Below are 23,426 nucleotides of genomic sequence, written 5' to 3'. Positions count from 1 at the left end.
TCAGATGACCTTGCAAATCCCATCTGTTTTATTGAGAGCTATACCAGCCTCCCCTGTCCCTCTATGTAACAAAATACCCACATTCCAAGAAGCATTCGGTAGATCTGTTTTTGCACTTTGTCTGAAGTGTTTGCATCATTTCCCCCATGTCAATGACCAACAGCATCCAAATTTGTGCAGGAGCAGTTTGCAAGTGTCACTGTGTTTCCGGCCCCAACAAAGCATGCCCACAACTTACTAACACTAACCTGTATGCCTTTGGAATGTGGGAGGAAACCAGATCACCCAGAGTAAACACACACAGTTGGGGAGAATGTACAAACTCCTTGCGGACGGGTGGGAACTGAACTCCAATCGCTGATCACTGGCACTATAAAGCATTACACCAACCACTAGTCAACAGTACCCTGCGAGCTTCAGCTGAGCATTAATGATGAGAGCTACCTTTTACCATTCAAATATCACCCTAACGAATAATACATGCAATCATAAGCCACTAGGCAACTCAAGCAAGTATGCATGGAACTACAGCATTTGTAATAGCAACTTCAATGTCAAAAAGTAGCTCAATGAGGTTCATGGAAAGATGCCCTTTAAAGGTTCTCTGGAAGGTAGGGTTGAGATAAAGTATGTCTCTACTGAAGGAGGTGTAATGCATTTCTTCCCTCCACTCGCCTGCAGGTCACTCTTGGGGAAGGTGTAACACTTGCTTAGCCTCCAGTCAGGGTCATGTGAAGCCAAGGGAGCAGGTGGTGGATGGTCATATGAGCAGCTGGTGTGTATCACAAGTCCTGGTTATGTGATCACTGACGCCAGGCAGACAATCTCTGAAGAGTGTCAATAATGTCTGGGGTCACCCGTCTTCTAAAGACACTGCCCAGAAGAAGGCAATGTCAAACCACTTCCATAGAACAATTTACCAAAACAATCATGGTCATGGAAAGATCATGGTCACCTACATTGTATAACATGGCACATAATGATGGTGCTGATGCCCTTTAAAGGGAGGGGAGGGAACGTCGACTCAGACCATGAGAGGCCTGTGTCGGGCATTTTCATGCCTTACAAGGCGCAGATTGTTAGTCTGTGTGGGGCGCCACTCTTTGCACAGACGCTAGAGCAATATGTGGTTAAGTTCCTTGCTTGAGGACACAAACACACTGCCACAGCTGAGGCTTGAACTAGCGACCTTCAGACCACTAGACGAACGCCTTAACAACTTGGCCACATGCCCTTTAAAGGTATAGTGTAATATCATATTTAGGGAGGGAGGAAGGTTTGAAATTTGAGTAGAGGACAGTTTATGTGAGGGATAAATTTGATGGTTTTACTCTTCTGTGTTCAACTGCAATTTGCTGCTTGTCAGGATAGCAGCGTGCAAATTGTGTGCTGCTGTAGCAGTAACGATACTTGCAAAATAGTTCGATGTTATGAAGGAACTGATTATAGAGAGGGTGTAAAAGGAAGTTGGGGGACAGCAGGGGAATACTGAACAAATTCCATGTATTCTGGAAATCATCTCTGAAAACCTGTTGCCAACAAGGAATACGGACAGTGTAGGAGGAAGGGTTAGATTGATCATGGAGTAGGTTTACATAGGTCTGTACAACACCATGGGCTGAAAAGCCTGTTACTGTAATGCACTGTTTTATGTTCTTATATAGTCTTTTATATTCTTATATAATGTTCACAGAAAATGATTTTCATAATTGCAATATTAAAGGTCCAAAGAATCAGGCTTGAGATTTTAGGCAATTGTGATCTCCTTCCTACTCTAGAACTCAAATATGAATAAGCATACAAGAAATGCTGAAGCTAACACTATTATTGATACAATTCTTCATGTACCTTCTTCCCCCAAGTTGTGAAACTTCTGAACACCCTACTACCCTGTACACATTATTTATGACAATGCCACTTTCATAATACTTTGTAAATTTAGCTACATGTCATATAATGCACTTTATGTTAACTTGTATACACATTGTGTTTTGCACCTTGGTCCCAAAGGAACATTGTTTCATTTAGCTGTACACATCTGTATGGTTGAATGACAATAAACTTGAACAATTCAGACCTTCAACAGTACTGACCGTGCTAGTAAAAAAATTTCACAGAGGCAGGATCCCCTTGATAGCTCATTCAAAACAAAAGTATTCGAATAAGCAGATACACAAGAGATTCTGCAGATGCTGCATGTTTTTCTAATCATTAGTTGTCTATTTGGCTTCAGAAGCTTCACAATTGAACACAACCCAGATCAGATTAACTGACTCAATAGCGATGATGAACTCAGTCTAGACTGGTAATTGCAGAAATCATTAACCAAGAAAAATTATAAATTCCATGGTTTTTAAAGATGAATTAAGTACTTGTTATGGTGACTTCCTCTGGGACCTTAAGAGTCCTAAAGCAGGGAAAGAGATATGTAAAAAAAAAAATCCACTGCTTGCAAACTCTGCACAACGTCAAAGCAAAAAAACTTCCACTCCTTGGGACTGCTTGTGACATCGCCACAATCCATTGTTTCGGCGAAGAATCATTAATTCATAAACTGGATACTTTCAAAGTTTCACAGTACATTTATTATCAAAGTATGTATATAGTATAGGACCCTGAGATTCATCTTCCTGCAGGCAACTGCAGCTTGAAACAAAGAAACACCATAGCACCTCTTTAAACAAAGACCATCAAACACCCAACTCACGCCAAAAAATAACAAGTCATGCAAACAGAAAAAAAGTGAGCAAATAACACACCGAACATGAAACATCAAACCTCAGAGCCTCTGAAACAGTCCAGCAGCCACAGCCACTGAGACAGTCAGGTTGCAGGCCACAGCGTACAGAGCCAGTTCTGCACTGAAGTACCTCGATCAAGTCTGGTTATGAGTCATTTAGAAAATAGTCTACACTTTCATTCCTTTTACCAAGATGTTTCCTATAGAGCAGGAGTCTAGGACCAGAGGGCACAGCCTCAGAATAGAGGAACGACCATTTAGAAGTTTAGATTATGAAGACACACAGTCCTCTTTTATTGTCATTTAGTCATGCATGCCTTAAGAAATGATACAATATTTCCTCCGGTGTGATATCACAAAACACAGGACAGACCACGACTGAAAAAACTAACAAAACCACATAATTATAACATATATTTACAACAGTGCAACAATACCATAATTTGATGAAGAAGTCCATGAGCACAGTAAAAAGTTCAAAGTCTCTCAAATGTCCCACATCTCACGCAGATGGGAGAAGGAAGAAAAACTCTCCCTGCCATGCCCAACCATAGTCCAACTCTGAGTCATCCGAAAAACTTCGAGCCTCTAATCAGCTCTCCAACCAGCTCTCCAACACCGGGTACTGAGCGCCATCTCTATCCAAACGATTCGACCTCAATCTCAGTTGCCAACAGCAGGCAAAGCCGGGGATTTTGAGGCCTTCCCTCCGGAAGATTCCAGATTGCGCAGTAACAACAGCAGCAAACTGGCGTTTCAGAAATTTCTCCAGATGTTCCTCTGTGCTTTTACGTCAGTCTCCATCAGATCAGAATTGCCCACGGCCCCTATTTAACGGATACGATATCATTTTTCACTGGAGGGCTGTGCACACGTGGCGTGCTGCTCTCTCTCCTCCTGCAGAGATAAGGAGGAATTTCTTTAGCCAGAGGTTGGTGAATCTGGTGCCACAGGCAGCTGTGGAAACCAAGTCATTGGGTATATTTAAGGCAGATTTAAAGCAAATTGGTTCTTGATTAGTCAGGGCGTGCAAGGTCACGGAGAGAAGTCTGGAGTTCAGAGGAAAAATACAAACATTTGTAGGTCAGCCATAATGCAGACACAATGGGCTGAATGGCTGAATTCTTCTCCTATGTCTTATAACACTAAAATCCTTTTCCTTTGAGTCTGGTTTCTTGCTAGAAGTGTAGCATCATTTAATTCAGTATTATAATATTAATAACTACCCATCTGCTGGAAACCTGTGCTTCCTTTGTCTTATGGCCAATGCTTTCAGCATTATCCTATTACATTCCTTAAAACCAATAGGCCTGTTGCCACTAAATCAACCCTCTCCCCTGTTGTTGGATGAATCACTGGTGGCGATGAGTCTGTTTACTGGAACAGGATAATACGCCCTGGCTCAATGGTGTTGTAGCAACCTCTCACACAACATCTGCAAAACCAATTGTTGACTTCAGGAAGGGGAAGGTGGGGACGGACATGCAGAGCCTATGTTGGAGGGTTGGGGGTGGAGAGTATCGGCAGCTTTAAGTTCCTGGGCGTTTACATATTGAATGATCGGTTCTGGGCCCAGCACACGGATAGAATCATAACAAAGGCACATCCATGTCTTTGCTTTCATGGAAAGTTAAGAAGGTTTGGCTTGTCACCAAGTACTCCAACGAACTTCCACAGATGTACTGTCGAACATATCCTAACTGGTTACATCATGGTCTGGTAGGGCAATACAGAATCACAGGAAGTAATAGGGAGTAGCTCATGATAGGCATGGGTACAGCGTTCGCCACCGCTGGTTGTATCTAGAGGAGGCACTGCCTCAAGGTGACAATAACTGTCATCAAAAAATACCCACCATCCAGGCTATGCCATCTTCTCACAGCTACCATTGGGCAGGAGGTACAGAAGTCTGAAGTCCTTCACTATCGGATTCAAGAACAGCTACTTCACTTCAATCATCTGGTTATTAAATCAACTGGCAAAACCTTAATAACTAGGTGAGCAACACTATGATCACTTTGATTATTTTATACTAAAAATGGACTTTGTTTCTTCCCCCAGACAGTTAATCTGATCAACCATTCTCGTTAGCTACCCCACCCCCTCTATCTATTACCCCAGTCACTGCACTGTAAACACTTTAAACCACTGTTTATAATGCTGTTTACATGCCAGTCTTTAGGAATTTACACACATTTTATTCCAAATTCATCCTTTAACCTCTAAACTTCTTATAATTGTTATAATCAGTCAAGAAATAAAACCTGGACACAATATAACAATGAGATTATGTCTTATTGAAACTAGTCATTACTCTTCAACCTTCAGGCTCTGGAACCAGTGTGGACAAGTTTACTCACCTCAATATTGAACGGATTCCACAGCCTATGGACTCACTCTCAAGGACTCTACAACTCATGTTCTCAGTATTATTATTTGTGGTTTTTTAAATTTGTACAGTACAACAGCACTGCATCTTCCTTTGCACATCCGTTACTCATCAGTGTTTGTGTGTAGTTTTTCATTGACTCTATTGCATTTCTTTCTTCTGTGAATACCCACAAGAAAATGAATCACAGTGTTGTATATGGTGACATGGCATACTATGATAATAGATTTACATTGGACATAGGGGAAGTTAATAGACAAATGTTGCTGTTACTGGCACATTGATAAAGTTCCAGTTCAGGACAGGTCTGTTTTTAAATCACTGCACCTTCTAGTTAGTTGCTTATTCATGGAGCCATTCCTCACTGTTACAAAGAGGTATATTTTGGGTATCTGGTTTTTGGAACAGACACCAGTATTGAATATTCAAAGAGGTTCTGCTAGACGGGATGTGTTACCATTATAAATATGTAATTATGAAAATCTACCTGATTATATTCAAGTTAAGTAGGAAAGCATAGTAATTGAAACTGCAGTTAATTATTTAATGTTAAATGTGTGTTGAATACTTATTAAAAAAAATTGCATCAGGAGAGTAAAAATTGTCTTGGACTCTTTCTCATGAAGGTTTGCTGTGCGAATAAGAACTTATATACTGTATTTCTCAGTAAATCAAACACAAGAGAGCCTGCTGATGCTGCAAGTTCAAAGTAACACACACAAAATGCCAGAGGATCTCAGCAGGTCAGGCAATACCTATGGAATAAACAGTTGACATTTCAGACAGACTCATCATGAAGACTAGAAATGAAGGGGGAAGAAGCCAGCTTTCTTGCTTCTGATGAAGGGTCCAGGACTGAAATGTCAATTCTTTATTCCTTTCCAGAGATGCTGCCTGATCTGCTGAGTTTCTCCAGCTTTTTGTGTGTTACTCTTAAATTTTTCCCCAGTTATAGCATTTGTATGGCTCAGTTTTAGTTTAGATACAAATTCTTGATGAAGGGAATATCCTCACCCAAACATCTTTCAACATTCATGGCATTCTGCATTTCCAGAGGTTCACCACCAACACCCCCCACCCCCCACCCACTGGTCCCTCTTTAGTTACAACTAAGTCAAGATGTGATTTTGGCGGTGGTTATTTACTGATTCAAACATACCAAAATGTTACAGCAAGCCGGTAAGCTGAGATGTAGCTGTTAACACAATCACTTTACAGTGCCAGTGACCCAGGTTCAATTTCCACTGCAATCTGTTTGGAGTTTGTACGTTCTCCCCAAGCCCACAAGGGTTTCCTCCCAAGACCCTGCTTTCCTTTCACATCTCAAAGGCTTATAGGTTAGAACTTTAGCCGGCCACTTAAGTGTATTTGGGTGGTGAGAGCTCATTGAACTGGAAGGGCCTGTTACTGTGCTGTATCTCTAACTAATATAAAGATATTGTTTATTTTGGAAAGTGAAGAACAATAACAAAACCAAGTATGAAAAGTATTTTATTAATTGTACATACAATTTTTGATTCCAGGCATCCTGTGTCACAATGCTATTTTCACCTGAATAATTTATGTATTTAAAAGAAATCTTTAAAATAACTGGTACTTATAACTAAAACTAATACAAAACCCAAGTCAGGAAAAATCAGATTGCTGAAGTCAAAGCTGCTATCCAGTAGCAAGGCAATTTCACACAAACCAAAGTTGCCACTGACTTCATTACTTAGGTAACCATACTCGGCAGTTGCCAGAAAGAAAATACAAAATCGTCACATCATCAGTGAATTCAAAAATCCTTACTCAAGGAGAATCTGAACAGGAACTTCTTCACTCAGAGACGGGTGCAAATGCGGACTGAGCTTCCAGTGGAAATGGCAGATGCGGGTTCATTCGTATAGCTACATGGACAGGAGGAGTATTGTCCGTGTGGAGGTAGATGGGACTAGGCAGAAGAGAAAGTTGGCATGGGCTAGATGGGCTGGAGGACCCGTTTCTGCTCTGCAATTCTTTCTGATTTTATGACTCTCTGACCAAAACTGAGGAATTCATATAACATGGAGAGATAGACAGTAAACAAAAATTGGAGAGAGATTTACAGGGTGAGACAATAGAAGGATTTGATGAAATTTTAGTAATGTTCAACAGAGAGCAGCAAGCACAGAGTAAATGAGACTTCATACAAGTTAAACCTGCACATCAGTGTCCTGGATGTGTTCATGCTTACAGAGAACAGAATGAATACGGCTAGGCTGGAGAGAGTTGGAATAGTTTAGCCCGAAGGTTATGAAGGTGTGGATAACTATATCTGAAATGAGGCAAGATCAGAGCTGGAAATGGGTGGTCCTAATGATAGCATCCATCATCAAGGACCCTCACCATCCAGGCCAAGCTCTCTTCTCCCTGCTATCATCAGGCAGGAGGTACAGGAGCCTTAGGTCCCACACCACCAGGTTCAGGAACAGTTATTATCCTACAAACATCAGGCTCCTGAGCTGGCATAGATAACTTTACTCTCCACATCACCGAACTGATTCCACAACTTACAGGCTCACTTTTCAAGGTCTCCACAACTCGTTCTCTGTATTATTTATTTACTTATTTATTTCATCCTTCCATATCCAGTAATACAAGAAATTCTGCAGATGCTGGAAGTCCAGAGTAACACACAAAATGCTACAACAACTCAGCAGATCAGGCAGAATCTATGGAGAGGAATAAGCAGTTGACATTTCAGGCAGAGGCCCTTCACAGGTCCTGAAAGGGCCTTGGCCCAAAGTGTTGACTGTTTATTCATTTCCACTGATGCTGCGTGACCTGCTGAGTTCCTCTATTTTGTGTGTGTTTTAAAACCACCATTCTCTCTGATCCACACCTGGCCTTTATTTCCATCCACTATTCCCCACAATCACTGGGTGAGCTCCAATCCTCAAACAAAAAAAAATCCGGTAAATCAGCAAGCTGGAGTGATTAGGTAGCACTGAGGGGTCAGTTGACGAAATGGAGAGTAAACATTGTTAAACAAAAGGGAAGAATCTGAGGACTCCATTGAATCACGCAGCAACCCAAACTTCTTTCACAAAACACATCAGAACTAAAGCATTTATACAAAAAACTCTTCCAAATGGTTTAAGTCCAATCCATGACTCATTTCTTTTTCTGACATTTACAGCCAAACTTGTTCTCTTAAATTTTGGTGAATTAGTTAAGCCCGTAAGGATTAACAGCTCAGTGAATAACTATTCATCCAGTGAGTGGCTACAGTTTAAAATCAGACTAAAGGAGGATTTAGGAGTTTGGGGAGATTTGTTGTGTCACTATAGACCCTAGCAAATTTCTACATACAATATGTACTATGAGAGCATTCTAACTGATTGCAACACCATCTGCTATGGAAAGACCACTGCACAGGATCAGAAGAAACTGCAGAGGGCTGCAAACTCATCCAGCTCCATCACAGTCACTAGCCTCTCCAGCATTCAGGACGTTTTCAAAGGGCCACGCCTCGAAAAAGGGGACTTTCATCCTCAAGGATCCCCATTACCCAGGATATGCCCTCTGCTCATTACTACTATCAAGGAGAAGGTACAAGAACCTGCAGACACGCACTCTCAATGATTTTAGGAACGGCTTTTTCCCCTCTGCCATCAGATTTCTGAATGGGCAATGAACCGCTCATTGTCTGTTTAGAAATCTGATGACAGAGGGGAAGAAGCTGTTCCTAAAACATTGAACTCTACCTCACCTTTTTTTTCCTCTCTTTTTGCACTGCTTATTTTTTAAAATCGATTTATTGTAATTTATTATGTATTTCACTGTACTGCAGCCAATAAATTATGCCAGTGTTATTAACCCCATTTCTGATGTTTAAATGATGGGTGAATTCATCTGAGAGGGTAGCTGGGGCTTGGAGTTCTCAGTGATGTGGACAGTTTGATGACCAGCCTTGGCAAGTGATGCAGCTTTACAGAAATATTTTTCCATTATTTACTTCTAAAGTTTTATTCTAATTGGCTGAAACCTGCCCATACTTCCAGCTGTTTATGCTTATCATCAGCAAAGGATGTAGATGTATCCATAAATCAAGGTTTCTGATGTTACTCATTTATTTCCTGAAAACTGATCATTTGTTTGATTCAAACTCTTCCTGTTTGAGTTGAGTTGATAGACAGTTAGGAGTTTTGTTCTCATGTCTCTTGCATCCTTTGACTAATATTTAACAGATGTTCCAGTTGGAAAAGTACACATTTCAAAACACTTAAGATATACCATAAAGAGTACATACTTGATGAAATTTCCTGAAAAGATTAACTGGATAAGAAAAGCTCCAATTAGTTGTTATTGTATTTGATTTTTAAAATGCAAGCATATGAAAAGAGCACATTTCCAACCGCAGGGATTATCTGCAGATCCAAGTAGATGAACAAAAGGTAACAGTTTGGATAACAGTAAAACCAATCTGCATGTCTACAAGAATGTGCATTTATCTATCTGCGTCATTGCCCAAGGTGCTCATGGAGGAAAAACTAAATACAAATGAAGAAAGTATTAGATCGATATTAGGAATAATCTTGAAGAGCAGCAGATGGAGAGGCAGTGAATTTTAGCAAAAATACTCCAGGGTTTGGGACGTGGTACCTGACTGGACAATCACCAATGATCGAGCAACTTGGAGCAAGGATTTCACAAGGCATTAACTGGAGGGTTGGAGAACTCAGGGGATATACAGTGCAGGTAAGTGTCTACTAGGAAGGAAGCATAGTACTGAACAAGCATGAAAATTTCCATAAATGTAGAATATATTTAAAATTCTATGAGTCAATATCTCAGATTCCCAAATGTAGCAAATGCCACATTAGAACAAACTTCAGACTAATTATCACAGAAATGAGTTACTGAAAATATCTGTATTTTAGTTAGCAGTCTTTCAAAATCTTAAAAAGAATGTTATTAAACATCTAAAAAGATAAAAACATTATTAGTTTGATCGCTGTATTTCCCTGATTGTTTAATTAATTGTCTCTAACATGACTAGACTGAATTATTTTGCCCAAAATTTGCTTTCAGTACTGAAAGTTATTTAGGTTCATCTCCCTTGCCCTCTTTGATGCTTTCAATGTGCGCTAATTTGAAGCGGATTTGAAAATAATTAAAAATTATCAATGCCAATTAGAGAAATTACATTTCTTTAGTGGTTTACTCTAAGCAACCGCTTTGAAACTCAATGGAGTTCTTGAAATTCTGCTAAATGAACTGATAAACAGAATTCTACTGACGTTTGCTAACTAATTCAATTATGGATCTTCAGCAAGTTGCCCACATGCTAATGAAATTTAATGAAATGGAATGATTCAAAACAACATTCTTAGTGATTATCAGCAAAAAAGTTTTTTTTTTAAAAAAAAAAGAAAGAAAATCATGTCATCTTCTGCCTCCTTCTACGGAGAACATTGAATGTAGCAAAACCAAATTACAAGGATGTTGCTGGGGCGTGTGTTTAGGGAAAGTTTGAATAGGTTTGGATTTTATTCCCTGGAGCATAGGAGAATGAAGGGAGATTTGATAGAGGCGTATAAAATTTTGAAGGGTATAGATAGAGTAAATGCAAGCAACTTTTTTTTCCATTGAGGGTGGGTGAGACTAGAACTAGGTTAAGGATGCAAGGAGAAATATTTAAGGGGTAACTTCATCACTGGTCGGAGTGTGGAATGAGCAGGCAGTGGTAGCAGTGGATGCAGATTCGACTGTTTCCTGCAACATTTATGAGAAGTTTGGATAAGTACATGGTTAGGAGGGCTATGGTCCAGGTCAGATTGATGGGACTAGGCAAGTTAATACTCAGTTCAGATTAGATGGGCTTTGACTCTATGCATACATTGCTGAAATACCATTTATAATTAGGTAAATTTACAACGGTTTCCACTAATTTGTCTAATAGCTTGCAATTTCTGATCTACCCCTGAATTTCTGAGTGAACAGTGAGAAAACATCCTTCTGAAGGTAAAGGTGACACTGACTGACAATGGCAAATAAGCTGTTTATACAAACAAACATCCTAATGCTGCATCTGGTACATTAGTTTTCAGTCCATGACACAGAACTACGTAATGCATGGCTACTGAGTCCAAAGAAGAGCCTGTTTCTGTGCTGAATTTTTCTATGACTATGACTTTTGATGGAGCAAATGGCCGTCTTCTCTATTGTACAATTGCATTCTGAGCTAAAGTGAACCTATTTAAACTTCCTGACTCTGCAAAGGAATGGCTTCCACTGGCTATCCTTCAAAAGAATTCAAAGTGGATCAGCCTAGGTACAACTCAGTAAAGAAAATATGAAACAGAAGACAATAGTTTAGCTCCATGTCAGCGAACAACAGAAAATCATAAATACACGAGATTCTGCAGGTGCTGGAAATGTTGAGCAACACACACAAAATGCTGGAGAAACTCAGCAAGCCAAGCAGCATCCATGGAGACAGTAAACACTCAATATTTTGGTCCGAGACCCTTCAGCAGGAATCCTAATGAAGGGTATCAGCCCAAAACGTTGACTGTTCAGTCTTAATTGCCTTTTTTTTTTAGGTGCCTCTCCACTTGCTGAGTTCCTCCAGCATTTTATATATTAAGCGACAGAAAATTATTTTTCGTTCTTATCACTGTGTTGAAATATGATAGTTAATTAAGAAATCATCAGGAGACCAGATGCATCAAAAATAGATACACAAGTACTATGCAGGAATTTTCAATAGAGACATTAATTGTAATATACCTTAGTGTCTTACAATACCAATCACTCAGCTTCTACCAGGTGAAATGTTCAATAGAGCAAATCCACTGGCTCTACTTCGAAGAGATTATAACTTATACTTTACCAAATGTTCTAGCCAATCATAAAAAAAAATACACATTATGGGACAGTCGTTACTATTTTGAAATAGCAGTGCATTGCTCTCCAAGGGACTCTGAAATGATAAATACTGCACGTTGCTTTAAAGTGCCCTTTATTCCACCATGTAGAAAAGTGAGTAATCCCAGGAACATTGAATAAAGTGAGAGACACATAGTTTAAGATTTGACACAAGGCAAAATTAAGCACGGTTATCTTGTGGTAATTGAGCCAGATTTGTCAGCTTTTTTTTTTACATCTTTTTTCCTCTGAGTCAGATGATTTGGAAGTTTAAACCTCCAATTGAAATACTTGAGTAGAGGAATTTACAAACACAGTGCAGTACACATGGGGGAAGCTCCGCTTTATCTGAAACGTCACCATATAGTTGGGGTATTACATGATGGCTTCATCTATCTGTTCAGATGAATGGAAAGGTATCTGAGAATCATGGAGCACTATAGCACAGAAACAGGCCCTTTGGCTCATCTTGTCCGTGTTGGACTGTTGTTCTAACTAGTCCCATTGACCTGCACTTGGACCATAGTCCTCCATACTTCTATCCATACATGGATCCAAACTTCTCTTAAATGTTGAAATTGGACCTGTATCTACCACTTACACTGACAATATTGCACACTCACACCACCATCTGAGCGAAGAGCTCCCTTCAAATTCCCCTTTCAGCCTTAACCTATAACCTTTAGTTCTAGACTCACCCAACCTATCCCATTGACCCACATCTGGACTATATCATACATTCCTTATCAAAGAAGTAGTGTCATTTTGCTGTCCAGCCCAACATTAGTCCCTCAATCAACAATAAGAAAACAAATAAACTGGTTACTTAATCTGTCTTTATGCATAAATTATCTGCTATTTGCCTTACATGCAAACCATAAACATTTACAATTCACATTGGCTTTGAAGTGTCTGCATGTTCTGAAGTCACTGGAAAAAAAAACATTGAGGCAAATTCTTTCTTCATCCTTACTCAAATGTAGCAGACATTGTCAAGCAATATTATTACATTTTGATAGACAGACTTGATCTCAATCCTAAAGATTGAAACCATAGGTTAGCTGGACATAAGCTGTGGGCAATTCCCAACAGCACTCTGCAGATAAGATAACATTTTGTCAATCAGAATTAACAAGTCAAATTAATAATGAAACATCACAAGCAGAACGCTGGCAGAATTCAACAGGTCAGGCAGCATCTATGGAGGGGGATAAAGAGTCAACGTATTGAGCTGAGACCCTTCATCAGGACGGGGCAGAAAGAACGCAGAAGCCACAGTAAGGTGGGGGTGCGGAACAGAGTATGAACTGGCAGGTGATGGGTGAGACAGGTAAAGGTGGGTGGGTGAGGGACAGGGATGAAGTGGGAAGCTGGGAGGTAATAGAAGAGGGAAAAGGCTGAAAAACCAAGGAAAGAACCATGGAAAAAAGGAAAGGAGGGACATCAGAGGGAGGTAATAAGCAGATGAGAAGGGACAAGAAGGTAACCAGAATGGAAACAGAGTGGGGAGAGGGGAGAAATTGTCAGAAGTTGAAGGTCACGGCATCAAGTTGGAGCTACTCAGATGGAATATGAGGTGTTACACCTCCAACCTGAGCTTGGCCTCATCCTGGCAGCAAGAAGGCCATGGACGGACATGTCAGAATGGGAAATGGGAAGCCAAAATGAAATGACCAGCCACCAGGCAGAGCGAAGGAGCTTGACAAAGCAGTCCTCTGATCTGAGAGTCTCACCGATGTAGAGGAGGCTGCACCGGGAGCACAGGATTCAATAGTTAATCCCCACAGACTCGCCTCACCTGAAAGGACTGCTTGGGGTTCTGAACGGTGGCAAAGAGGGAGATGTAGGGACTGGCGTAGCACTTGTAATGTTTGAAGGGACAAGTGTCAGGAGGGAGATCAGAGGAGTGGCAAGGAAATCAGTGATCAAGGGAATCACAGAGTGGAAAGTAGGGGGGGTGGGGGGAGGAAGAAAAGAGAAGGTGTGCTTAGTGGTAGGATCCCGATAAAGTAATCTTAATTTTTAATTTTATTTGTCACATGTACATTGAAACATCGAGACATATGGTGAAATGCACTGCTTGCATTCAACAACAAACAGTCTGAAGATGTGCTAGGGCAGCCCGCAAGTGTCACCTTGTTCCCAGTGCCAATATAGCCTGCCCGCAACTTACTAACCCAAAGCCGTATGCCTTTGGAACGTGGCAGGAAATTGGAGCACTCAGAGGAAACCCACGGGGTCATGGGTTGAATGTACAAACTTCCCAGAGACAGTGGAGGGATTAGAACTCCAGTCACTGATCTCTGTAAAGATGGACGTAGAGACAAAGGTGGCAAAAGTTACAGAGAATGACGTGTTGAACAGCCTTGAGCAACGGCTTTCCTATTGATGCGCTTTAATCACCATATCGTTGCCCAATATCTTCCCTCCTTAAATTAATGTCCATGAGTCGGTCAGACTGGAAGTCCATCAGATCTGCCTCGTTGAGTTGATACATGACTGATCGTGATCTGTTGGTCTGGAAGCCTGTACAGTCTCCTGCCGAGACCCCGGAGCCCATGGAGCGCAGGGGACGGCGTGTGGAGTACATCCGCCGCACACTGACTGGGGTTCTTTTCCTCCGTAGCTTCCTCAGCACCTTCGACGTCCAGATGAGTAGTCCCAGAAAAACCAGGAAAGCATTGATGGCCGACAGAATCAAAATGAAGTGCTGCACATCCAGGGGACCTCGCTTTAGAGGCAACGTAAGGACACCAAGGCAATGGTCACGGGATGCTATCTGGCACACCCGGTCAGCAATGACACTTTCCAGGCACACAATATAAGGCGTCTCCTCCCGCAGCTCCCTCAAGGTGACCCACTCCGACTTGTCCTTGACGTATATGAAGCGGTGGAATGTCACCGGCTGGCCGAACCTGTCGAAGAGCACACGGAAATGCACGGCGTTCCGGAAACCCGGGTGGGCCACCTTCCACCGGATGGTAGCGGTGGATGAGCTCACCTCGCCCGCCGTCAGGTTGGTAATGTAGAGCTTATTGAACTCACAAGGATCGGTTATCAATGGTTTCTGCATCACTTTATCCTTGGCCTTCAGGAGATAATACCGCTCAGATTTCGAGGATATTGGGAAAGTGGTGTAAGGAGTCAAAACATCCAAGGAATCCTGAGCTGTGGTTAGAGATACTGGGGATTCCCGTTGAATTGTGCTGACTGTAACTGGTTTGGTTGGCCTTGGCTCTAGAACGAGATGTTTGTCTTTAGGCGGGCTAGTGACTGTAATAGGTTGAGGAGATGGCTTCTGCTGCTGGCCTGTATTCCCAACAGTGTGCAAGTTGTCTTCATCCAAGATACGTTCTTGGTCTGACTGAATGTTGACTTGGTCCACACTCAGGGCTCCATCGACCATAGAGCCTTTGGAAGAATTTAACAGCGACTGCGCCTTCCGAGGATAACACATCTCAGAGTCCGTCAAGTAATCCAGATACTTTCCCTTCAAACTGAGGGGGTTATTGCACAGGACAAACATGGTGAGTAGCCTGCCCTGAGCATGAGCCAGGTTCATCCACTGCTTTAAGCCTGTCAGCCGGCAGTTACACGTCCAATTATTGTTGCTTAGATCAAGGCTGTATATAGAGTTGGTAAACGCAAAAGTTTCTCCAGGTAAGTAGGTCAAACGATTGCTGTTCAGCTTCAGTACTTTGAGAACCGTCAGGTGTTTAAACGCCAATGGATGGATAGTGGTGATCTGGTTGTCACTCAGATCTAATTGTTCTAACTTTACCAGAGGATCCAGCAGCTTACTTGGGATTTCCCTCAGTAGGTTACCATCAATAAACAGTTCCTTCAACCCATGGAGGCCTCCAAAGACTTCAGAACCAAGGTAAGAAATCTTGTTCTTGCTGAGGGAGAGACTAGAGAGTTTCTGTAGCATTTCAAAAACCCGGTTTCCAACATATTTGATATTATTTTCATCTAGGACTAAAGTTGCCAGTGATGTCAGGTGTGTAAACAAGGCACTGTTCTGTAATGAAGTCTGGTTATTCTTGGCGAGGTTTAAATATACAAGGTTCCTTAAATTTATAAAGGTACTCCCACTAACAGCATGGATCTTGTTGGACTCCAACTGCAGGTAATGGAGATTAACCAAGTGTTTGAAAATCGCATCTTGCAAGACCTCTAAAGAGTTCCCATCTAGTCTTAATTTAACTAAGTTTTCTAGGCGTGCAAACACGTTGTGATTCAGTTTCGTTAATCTATTGTTATTCATATTTAGAAGCCTCAATCGCCGGAGATAATTGAAAACATTGGCAGGTATGTTTGAGATGATGTTGTTACCCAAGTACAGCTCCTCCAGCCTCGAAAGTTTCTCAAAAGTTTTCGGGTGAATGTGTTCAATCTTATTGTATTGCAAGTCCAATCGAAGCAACTTGCTAAAGCTAGTGAAATCCACGTCGGAGATGTTGCTGATGAAGTTGCCCCCGAGGCTGTAAGTAAGGACATCCACGACATTTTGCCGAGCTTCCGGGACAGCCCGGAGACCTCGGTTTGCGCAGAGCACATGGCGATGTTGACAGTCACATTGTTCAGGACAAAAAGAGTTGGCGGAACCGATCAAAGAAAGAAACATCAGCCAGACCATCCGTAAATTTTCCATCCCCAGTGGTCAGCGGCTTTGGATATTATTATCCTTTGCATTCCGTCTTCCATGCAAGGGTTTTGCCTGACGTGAACCTTTCGGCGGAGACGGAGAACGGACGATGGTGATATGAACAACACGGCCCTTCGGATCAATGCTTTTCTAAATACATGCCCGAGAATGAAATCTCCCGGTTAACTTCTTTCGCAGATTTCATTTGGAAATGCAATTAAAATTCCCCTGGCAGTGAAGAGTAGGCCAACGTCAGCAACGATCGCTGCCCTAACGCCCCCTACTAAGAACAACAGTAAAACCGTGACCCTATCGGTGGCTCACAGTGCCGAAAGCGCCAAGACGCAAACAAGGAACTTTGGATAGGGACCGATTTAGAAAAAGCATAAATATATGCCAGGAAAACAGCCGGAAATTTGTACTTCCCCGCATTTCCCTCAAGAGACTTCAGCCAAAAACGCAGATGTGTTTATGCAGAGGTCGAGCAGGGAGTGGGAGTGGTGTAATATTGAGACGTATTATCCAGGACACTTTCACTGCCGGTAGCTTCAAGGAATCTGCGAACACACAATAGCGTGCTTCAGTTAGAGCAAGACACGTGTGATTCTCATTCACATATATGTTTTCTTTAAAACCTTAACTCGTCCGTTTGAAAGTAGTGAAGACATTTCCCCTCAATAATTGTTCCGATCTGGATGGAATCCAATCCGTAAATCTAACTCAAAAACCTTAGGTCTTTATAATAATGCATCATTGCAATCAAAGTTAATGCTCATTAGGAGTCTCTAATTAAAGATCAAGAAAGATTATGAAGTTTGTATTATCACTGTTGTACGTTGTAACAGATAGGACAAATGCGGATGGCCGTCAATTTTAACATCAAATTGAATATGCACATTACTGATCGAAATGCAAGCCAGTAAAACGAATAGTTAACTTATGACCCGAGGTAATTTCTAAGGTAAGGACATGTTCGGCACAGCATTGTGGGCCGAAGGGCCTGTATCGTGCTGTAGGTTTTCTATGTTTCTGTACAATATAATGCTAAAATATGATTAAGGAGAATCTTCCACATATTAGCAATGTTTTATCAAATAATAAACATAAATTGTATCTTTAAGTGCTGGTGGAACTCGGCATATCAGGCAGCTATTGAGAGGAATAAACAGTCGACGTTTCGGGCCAAGACTCTTCATCAATATTGGAAAGGATCTACAAGACCATACTATAGGAACAGAATTAGGCCATTTGGCCCATGGCGTTTACTCCGCCATTTCGTCGTGGCTGATCCAATTTTCATCTTAGACCCCATCTTCTGCCTTCCCCCTGTATCCCCTCATGCCCTGAACAAGCAAGAGAATCTATCAACCTCCACCTTAAATACACGAGGGGTGATTAATAAGTTCGTGGCCTAAGGTAGAAGGAGTCAATTTTAGAAAACCTAGCACATTTATTTTTCAACATAGTCCCCTCCTACATTTACACACTTAGTCCAGCGGTCGTGGAGCATACGGATCTTGGACCTCCAGAAAGTGTCCACAGATGGGTGATTGATAAGTTCGTGGCCAGAAAGGAGGCGACGAGTTATATACAGCTCTCGTTACATGGCCTGAGAGAAGACGATGAGTTATACGGCTATCGTTATATGCACATACAGTTCAACCCTTTGAATGATTATGCAGAAAGTTTGGTTAATAACTCATCTCCTTCTACCGTAGGCCACGAACTTATCAATCACTCCTGCTGTGGCCACTTTCTGGAGGTCCAAGATCCGTATGCTCCATGACCGCTGGACTAAGTGTGTAAATGTAGGAGGGGACTATGTTGAAAAATAAATGTGCTAGGTTTTCTAAAATTGACTCCTTCTGCCTTAGGCCACCACGAACTTATCAATCACCCCTCGTACATAAAGACAGCCTCCACAGCTGCCTGTGGCAACGAATTCCACAAATTCGTCACTCTCTGACTAAAGAAATTCCTCATCTCCGTTCTAAAAGGACGCCCTCTATTCTGAGGCTATGTCCTCTGGTCTTAACATCTCTCACCACAGGAAACATTCTCTCCACATCCACTCTATCTCACCATTCGATAGGTTTCAATGAGGTCACCCCTCATTCTTCTGAATTCCGGTGAGTACAGGCCCAGAGCCATCAAACGCTCTTCATATGACAAACCATTCAATCCTGGAATCACTTCCGTGAATGGCTGTGGGGAGAAGCCAGAGATGCTGCCTGACCTGCTGAGTTCCTCCAGCTGTGTGTGTGTGTGTGTGTGTGTGTGTGTGTTTGTTTTGCTCTGGATTTCCAGCATCTACAGAATTTCTTGTGTCTATGGTATCCATTAGTATGGATTTACCTGCTTTTCAAACTTCCACTGGAAATTCCAGCCCAAATCACATTTGAACTGATTATACATCTTACGCCGCAATAAAAATCACCAAGAACGTTTCCTGCATGTAATGGTGTCTGATTATGAAGATCTCCATCTGTAGGCTCCATCGGAAGAGGGGCCAGTCACATCACGAAGGATCCCACACACGCGGCTCATGGAATGTTTGTCCCACTTCCTTCAGCGAGGAGGCTACACAGCTTCCACGCCAGGACGGCCAGACTCCAAGCAGCAAGGCAAATCAACACCTCCGCCCACTAACCCAGCACACGATTTATTTCCTGTCAGTCACCTTATGCACAGACACTCCCGTGCTTAGCATCACTCTATGGACGCTAGTATCTAGGTATACAAGCTATCCTATGTATTTATATTTATTGTGTGTTATTATTGTGTTCTTTCTCCTATGTTTTTTTCTGGTGCTGCATCGGATCCGGAGTAACAATTATTTCGTGTTCCTTTTCGCCTGTGTATAGGAAATGACATTACACAATCTTGAACCTTGCTTGCATTTCTGTTGTGATCGGCTTGGCTGAGCTAGTCACTGCCTTTACTGAGAATGGGATAGATAAGGTCTGCCGAACTAGGAACTTAAGGAAATAGTAAAACCGCGAAATGGTAGTTCCCAATCCAGCCCTCCTATAAAGGGGGGAAAAAAAGGTATTTGTGCAGCTATTTTACACATTATAGATTGCATAATATGCCGAACACAACTCGTCTCATACAACAAACAGAATTAAATATTTAAAATGATTGTGTACTCGTGAGCTGTGATTTGAATTTTAAGATTTTCTTTGGTAATTGTTAAAGTGAAAATTCACAGAAATCGTAGTTGGAATCTTGTGCCAACCAAGGCCATTCCGTGCAGGAATTTAGTAAAGATCAAATCAGTACATTTAAAAACTTGTTAATATTTTAAGAAATTTTTGCCTGTGTTATTGCAGTGCTGGGCATTGTAAGATCATGCCTGCTTCACTCAAGGGTTAACGGCTGCAAACAGATTGACTCTTGGGGGCGGAGATACAAAAAGGCAAGAACTCCGGCAACTGGCGAGGAATTTTAAAGAGACAGTCCACTTAGCTACTCAAAGATAGTTTTGACGTGAGCCTTAAATATATTTCTCAGCCAGTTTATCTGACGAGTTCATCATGTCCTTTTCAATTAGAGATCATATCGGATTCAGATTTATCACATGTACTGTACATCGAAACATACAGAAATACGTCCTTTGCGTTATTGGTTTTTGCAGGGGCAAGATCAAGTACGCGCTTAAGCAAATGCACATACACGTGCACGTTCTTGCACGCATAATCCCCTCTCTCTGGCATCTCTGGAATTTAAAAAAAATGTCTTTATTATTGAAGTACAGGAAGCCACAATAACTTGTTAACAGTTTCGCGTATTTAAAGCGGCAATTACCAGGAGTGACAACAGGCAAAGGTTTGACACCACACAACATAAAAAGCAACACGCACACAGTGTTGAAGGAAATCAGCAGGCCAGGCAGCATCTATGGAGAGACTTCTCAGCCTAAAGCGTGGGCTTCCGGAGATGCTGTCCGAGGTGCCAATTTCCTCCATCCAGCGTTTTGTATTCCTCAAGATCAAAAGTATTTGCAGATCCTCTTGTGATTACGCAACGCAGACTAAAAATATGGTCAAAGAGGCAAGATACAAGTAAAAGTTTAAAAAGTAAAAAATGTGATAGAGAGGGCGATGCTTTAAGGAGGGAATCCCAGACTATGGGAAAAATTGTAGGCAGGGCCACTAACGGAGAAGCGATTTAAAATGAAGGTGATATAACAAGTGCAGATATCTTGGAGAGCTGTCAAAGGTTCCAGAGTTAGCTGTGGGATCACGGCAGGATTTAAAACAAGAACGAGGGTCTTCAAACTGAGGCCAGAGCTGGTACAAATGAACTCGGGAATAATGGGAGACTGGTGAAAGTTAACAGAGATTTGGATTATAGAGGGAGAGTGGGCAATGCCCAAAATTCTGGTTTTGAATAATCTGGAAGCAGAAATACAAAGCAAACACAATTTGTTCTCTCATGAATTGCATTCTCCCTAACAGTTTAATGCATTTCAAAAGTTAGGTGCAGCACGTTCGCAGTTAGAAACTGAAATCCATCAGGGGCGTAAACCAACTTCAGCAGTAAACTTCACGAGGAAGACAGACCGCTAACAAAGGAGCAATCCCCGTTTTAAATGAGAGATCACACACAAAAATGGCATCACAATAGGAACAAATGTCCAGTTAAATGGAAGATTTGCTTTAAACTGAGGCAAAGACAATCTGCTCAGCTTTCTTCAGAGGTGAGTTGTCAGCATTTGAGTGAAAATACTTTAGAGATTATACAGAATAATATAACTGCATCAAAAACGAGGGAAGTATTTTTTAATCTTGGTGAATGTGAGCTCAGGCGTGTTGACACTGTTGGAAGTAATGCACCAAAAAGTTCAAAATTCACAGTAAATTTATTATCAGAGTACGTATACGTCACCACATACCACCTTGAGATTCATTTTCTTACAGGCATTCACAGTAGATGCAAAGAAACACAATAGAATTAATGGGGGGGAAAACTACACACAAAGACGGACGAACAACCAATGTGCAAAAGAGGACAAAATGTGGAAATACAAAAACAATAATAAATTAAAAAGTAATAAATAATATTGACAACATATGCAGAATATTGAAAGTAAATGAGTCATTAGAATGAAATATTGACAGATGTAAAATGTGATGGTTGACAAAACAGCAATATCATTCATAAGTCGGGTAGTCTCTTCCATTTCAGCTATTCGTTAGCCAGCACAGTATGATGCAGCAGAGATAAAGAGCTGGAAGTTGAAAATGGCCAAGTAATGGCAAGATTGACTTAAATGAAAACAGGTGAGGGGAAAACGGGATATCGAGGAGTCAGCACAAAGCAAGCACGAAACTATTTGTGTTTCTTTCTCCGGCAAGGAAAGCTATTGTTTCCCAGTCGAGCCGCTCAGGGAAGCAGGGTGCATTAAATGAAAACTTACCGTTAGTTTGTCTGTCCAGACAAGCTCGCCCCTCTCAGAGGGAGTAGTAGTATTGCCAGCAAAACACGGCGAGAGGGGTTTGACTCCCTCAGAGGGTGGAGTTATATGTACCAGCAGTCCAGAGCCAGAGACATTAACCCTTCTTGTTCCGTAGCTGGCAGCAGTCGGCTGAGGAAAATCTTACCTGGCTTCCTAAATATCCAAAACCAGTCACCCGTTTGCCTCAATTCAATCTGGGTGATCAAGAAGTACAACTGACTCAAACACAAACATTAATCACTCTTAAAGAAAGGTTGCTGTTTAGAAAGAAAGGATTGAAAGGGTGTATTTTAGAATGAAAGGAAGCCCGCAAGTATCGTTTACTAACCTTAATCTGTACGTTTTTTTTAAATATGGACTCTACGTGGTTACAGGGAGAACGTAAAATGTTTCACAGAGACAGTGGCGGGAATTTAACCCTCATCGGTAATCTGAGGTACAGTAATGCGATAACCGTTGCGCCACATTGCCGCCATTACGTTACTATGCCGCATGTTTTAAACAGTTTGACCAAAAACAAAATCAAAAGAAATTCATGCACCTTCCTAAAACAGTTGAAGTGCAAACTAGTTCAGAGATTCGTTTTAGACAGTTTACTATTTTAGAGGGAAGATCGTCTAATCCTCCTCGTTACCTTTGCAGGAAGGAAGAGAATTTTATGGTTAATAGTAACTGTGGTCCTCAACCAATTCTCAGATATTTGGCCCCGGGCACCCCGCAGAATCAGCTCACAGGATGACTAGCCTCCCTGAGAGACAAAGGAAATTCCTACTTGAAAATGTTTCCCATGTGTGCTAATTGGATCCATAAGATGTGCAAAACCTGGATGGTAGTTCTGTCCTAAATGTTGAATATTACGCCTAGTTTTGTCTAGTAATGATCATTGATGTATGGGGTGTAGGTCGTGTCCAGGGAGGGGTAGCGCCTCTGGTGAATGGGGCTTGTTATGTCCATACTGGGGCGGTTGACTCAGCTTTGGCCCCACCAGGCACACAGCCCTCCGCTGTGGCTCCAAGTAGCTGCTTGTGCGATAGCAGCCATACCTCAGGACACCGCTTCAACCGTCGGGTCTCATACCCCGGTCAGCTAGAGATATGCCTGTTCTAGCATGTGAAGTCAACTCTGGCAGACTGTGCGGATGAGATCTACAGTAACACATCCAACAGCCAGGAAGGCGGTTCTGCAACACTTCATGGAGGGGGAAGGGCATGACGAGCTACAGAAGTCATGGTCATCCGCTGCAATCAAGGATGATTACTCGGACCACTGGACCCGGTCCTCTGAGGTCAAGAGA

At 41.8% G+C, this 23,426-nt stretch overlaps 1 protein-coding gene across 2 annotated transcripts; it reads right to left on the bottom strand.

Annotated features, from left to right (window-relative positions):
• Positions 1-6,653: 6,653 nt before the first annotated feature.
• tril (TLR4 interactor with leucine-rich repeats) lies at positions 6,654-22,158 on the bottom strand. 2 transcript variants are annotated; one of them, XM_063069532.1, is made up of 2 exons: positions 22,094-22,158; positions 6,654-17,228 (listed from the first exon to the last, which is right to left on the bottom strand). In XM_063069532.1, exon 2 carries the CDS (start codon positions 16,675-16,677, stop codon positions 14,419-14,421), a length of 2,259 nt encoding a protein of 752 aa, XP_062925602.1. In that variant the 5' UTR covers positions 16,678-17,228; positions 22,094-22,158; the 3' UTR covers positions 6,654-14,418. The 2 variants fall into 2 exon arrangements, with proteins under 2 accessions (XP_062925602.1, XP_062925603.1); XM_063069533.1 differs by lacking the exon at positions 22,094-22,158 and adding an exon at positions 19,027-19,074.
• Between the last annotated feature and the right edge of the window lie 1,268 nt (positions 22,159-23,426).

Source organism: Mobula hypostoma, chromosome 17, assembly GCF_963921235.1.
Source record: "Mobula hypostoma chromosome 17, sMobHyp1.1, whole genome shotgun sequence".
NCBI lineage: Eukaryota > Metazoa > Chordata > Chondrichthyes > Myliobatiformes > Myliobatidae > Mobula > Mobula hypostoma.
Note: the sequence above shows the minus strand (reverse complement) of the source record. Positions and strands in the feature narration are given on the sequence as shown.

Coding starts and splice junctions, on each gene's coding strand:
- tril (XM_063069532.1), bottom strand. CDS start 16,677: ATGGAAAATTTACGGATGGTCTGGCTGATGTTTCTTTCTTTGATCGGT.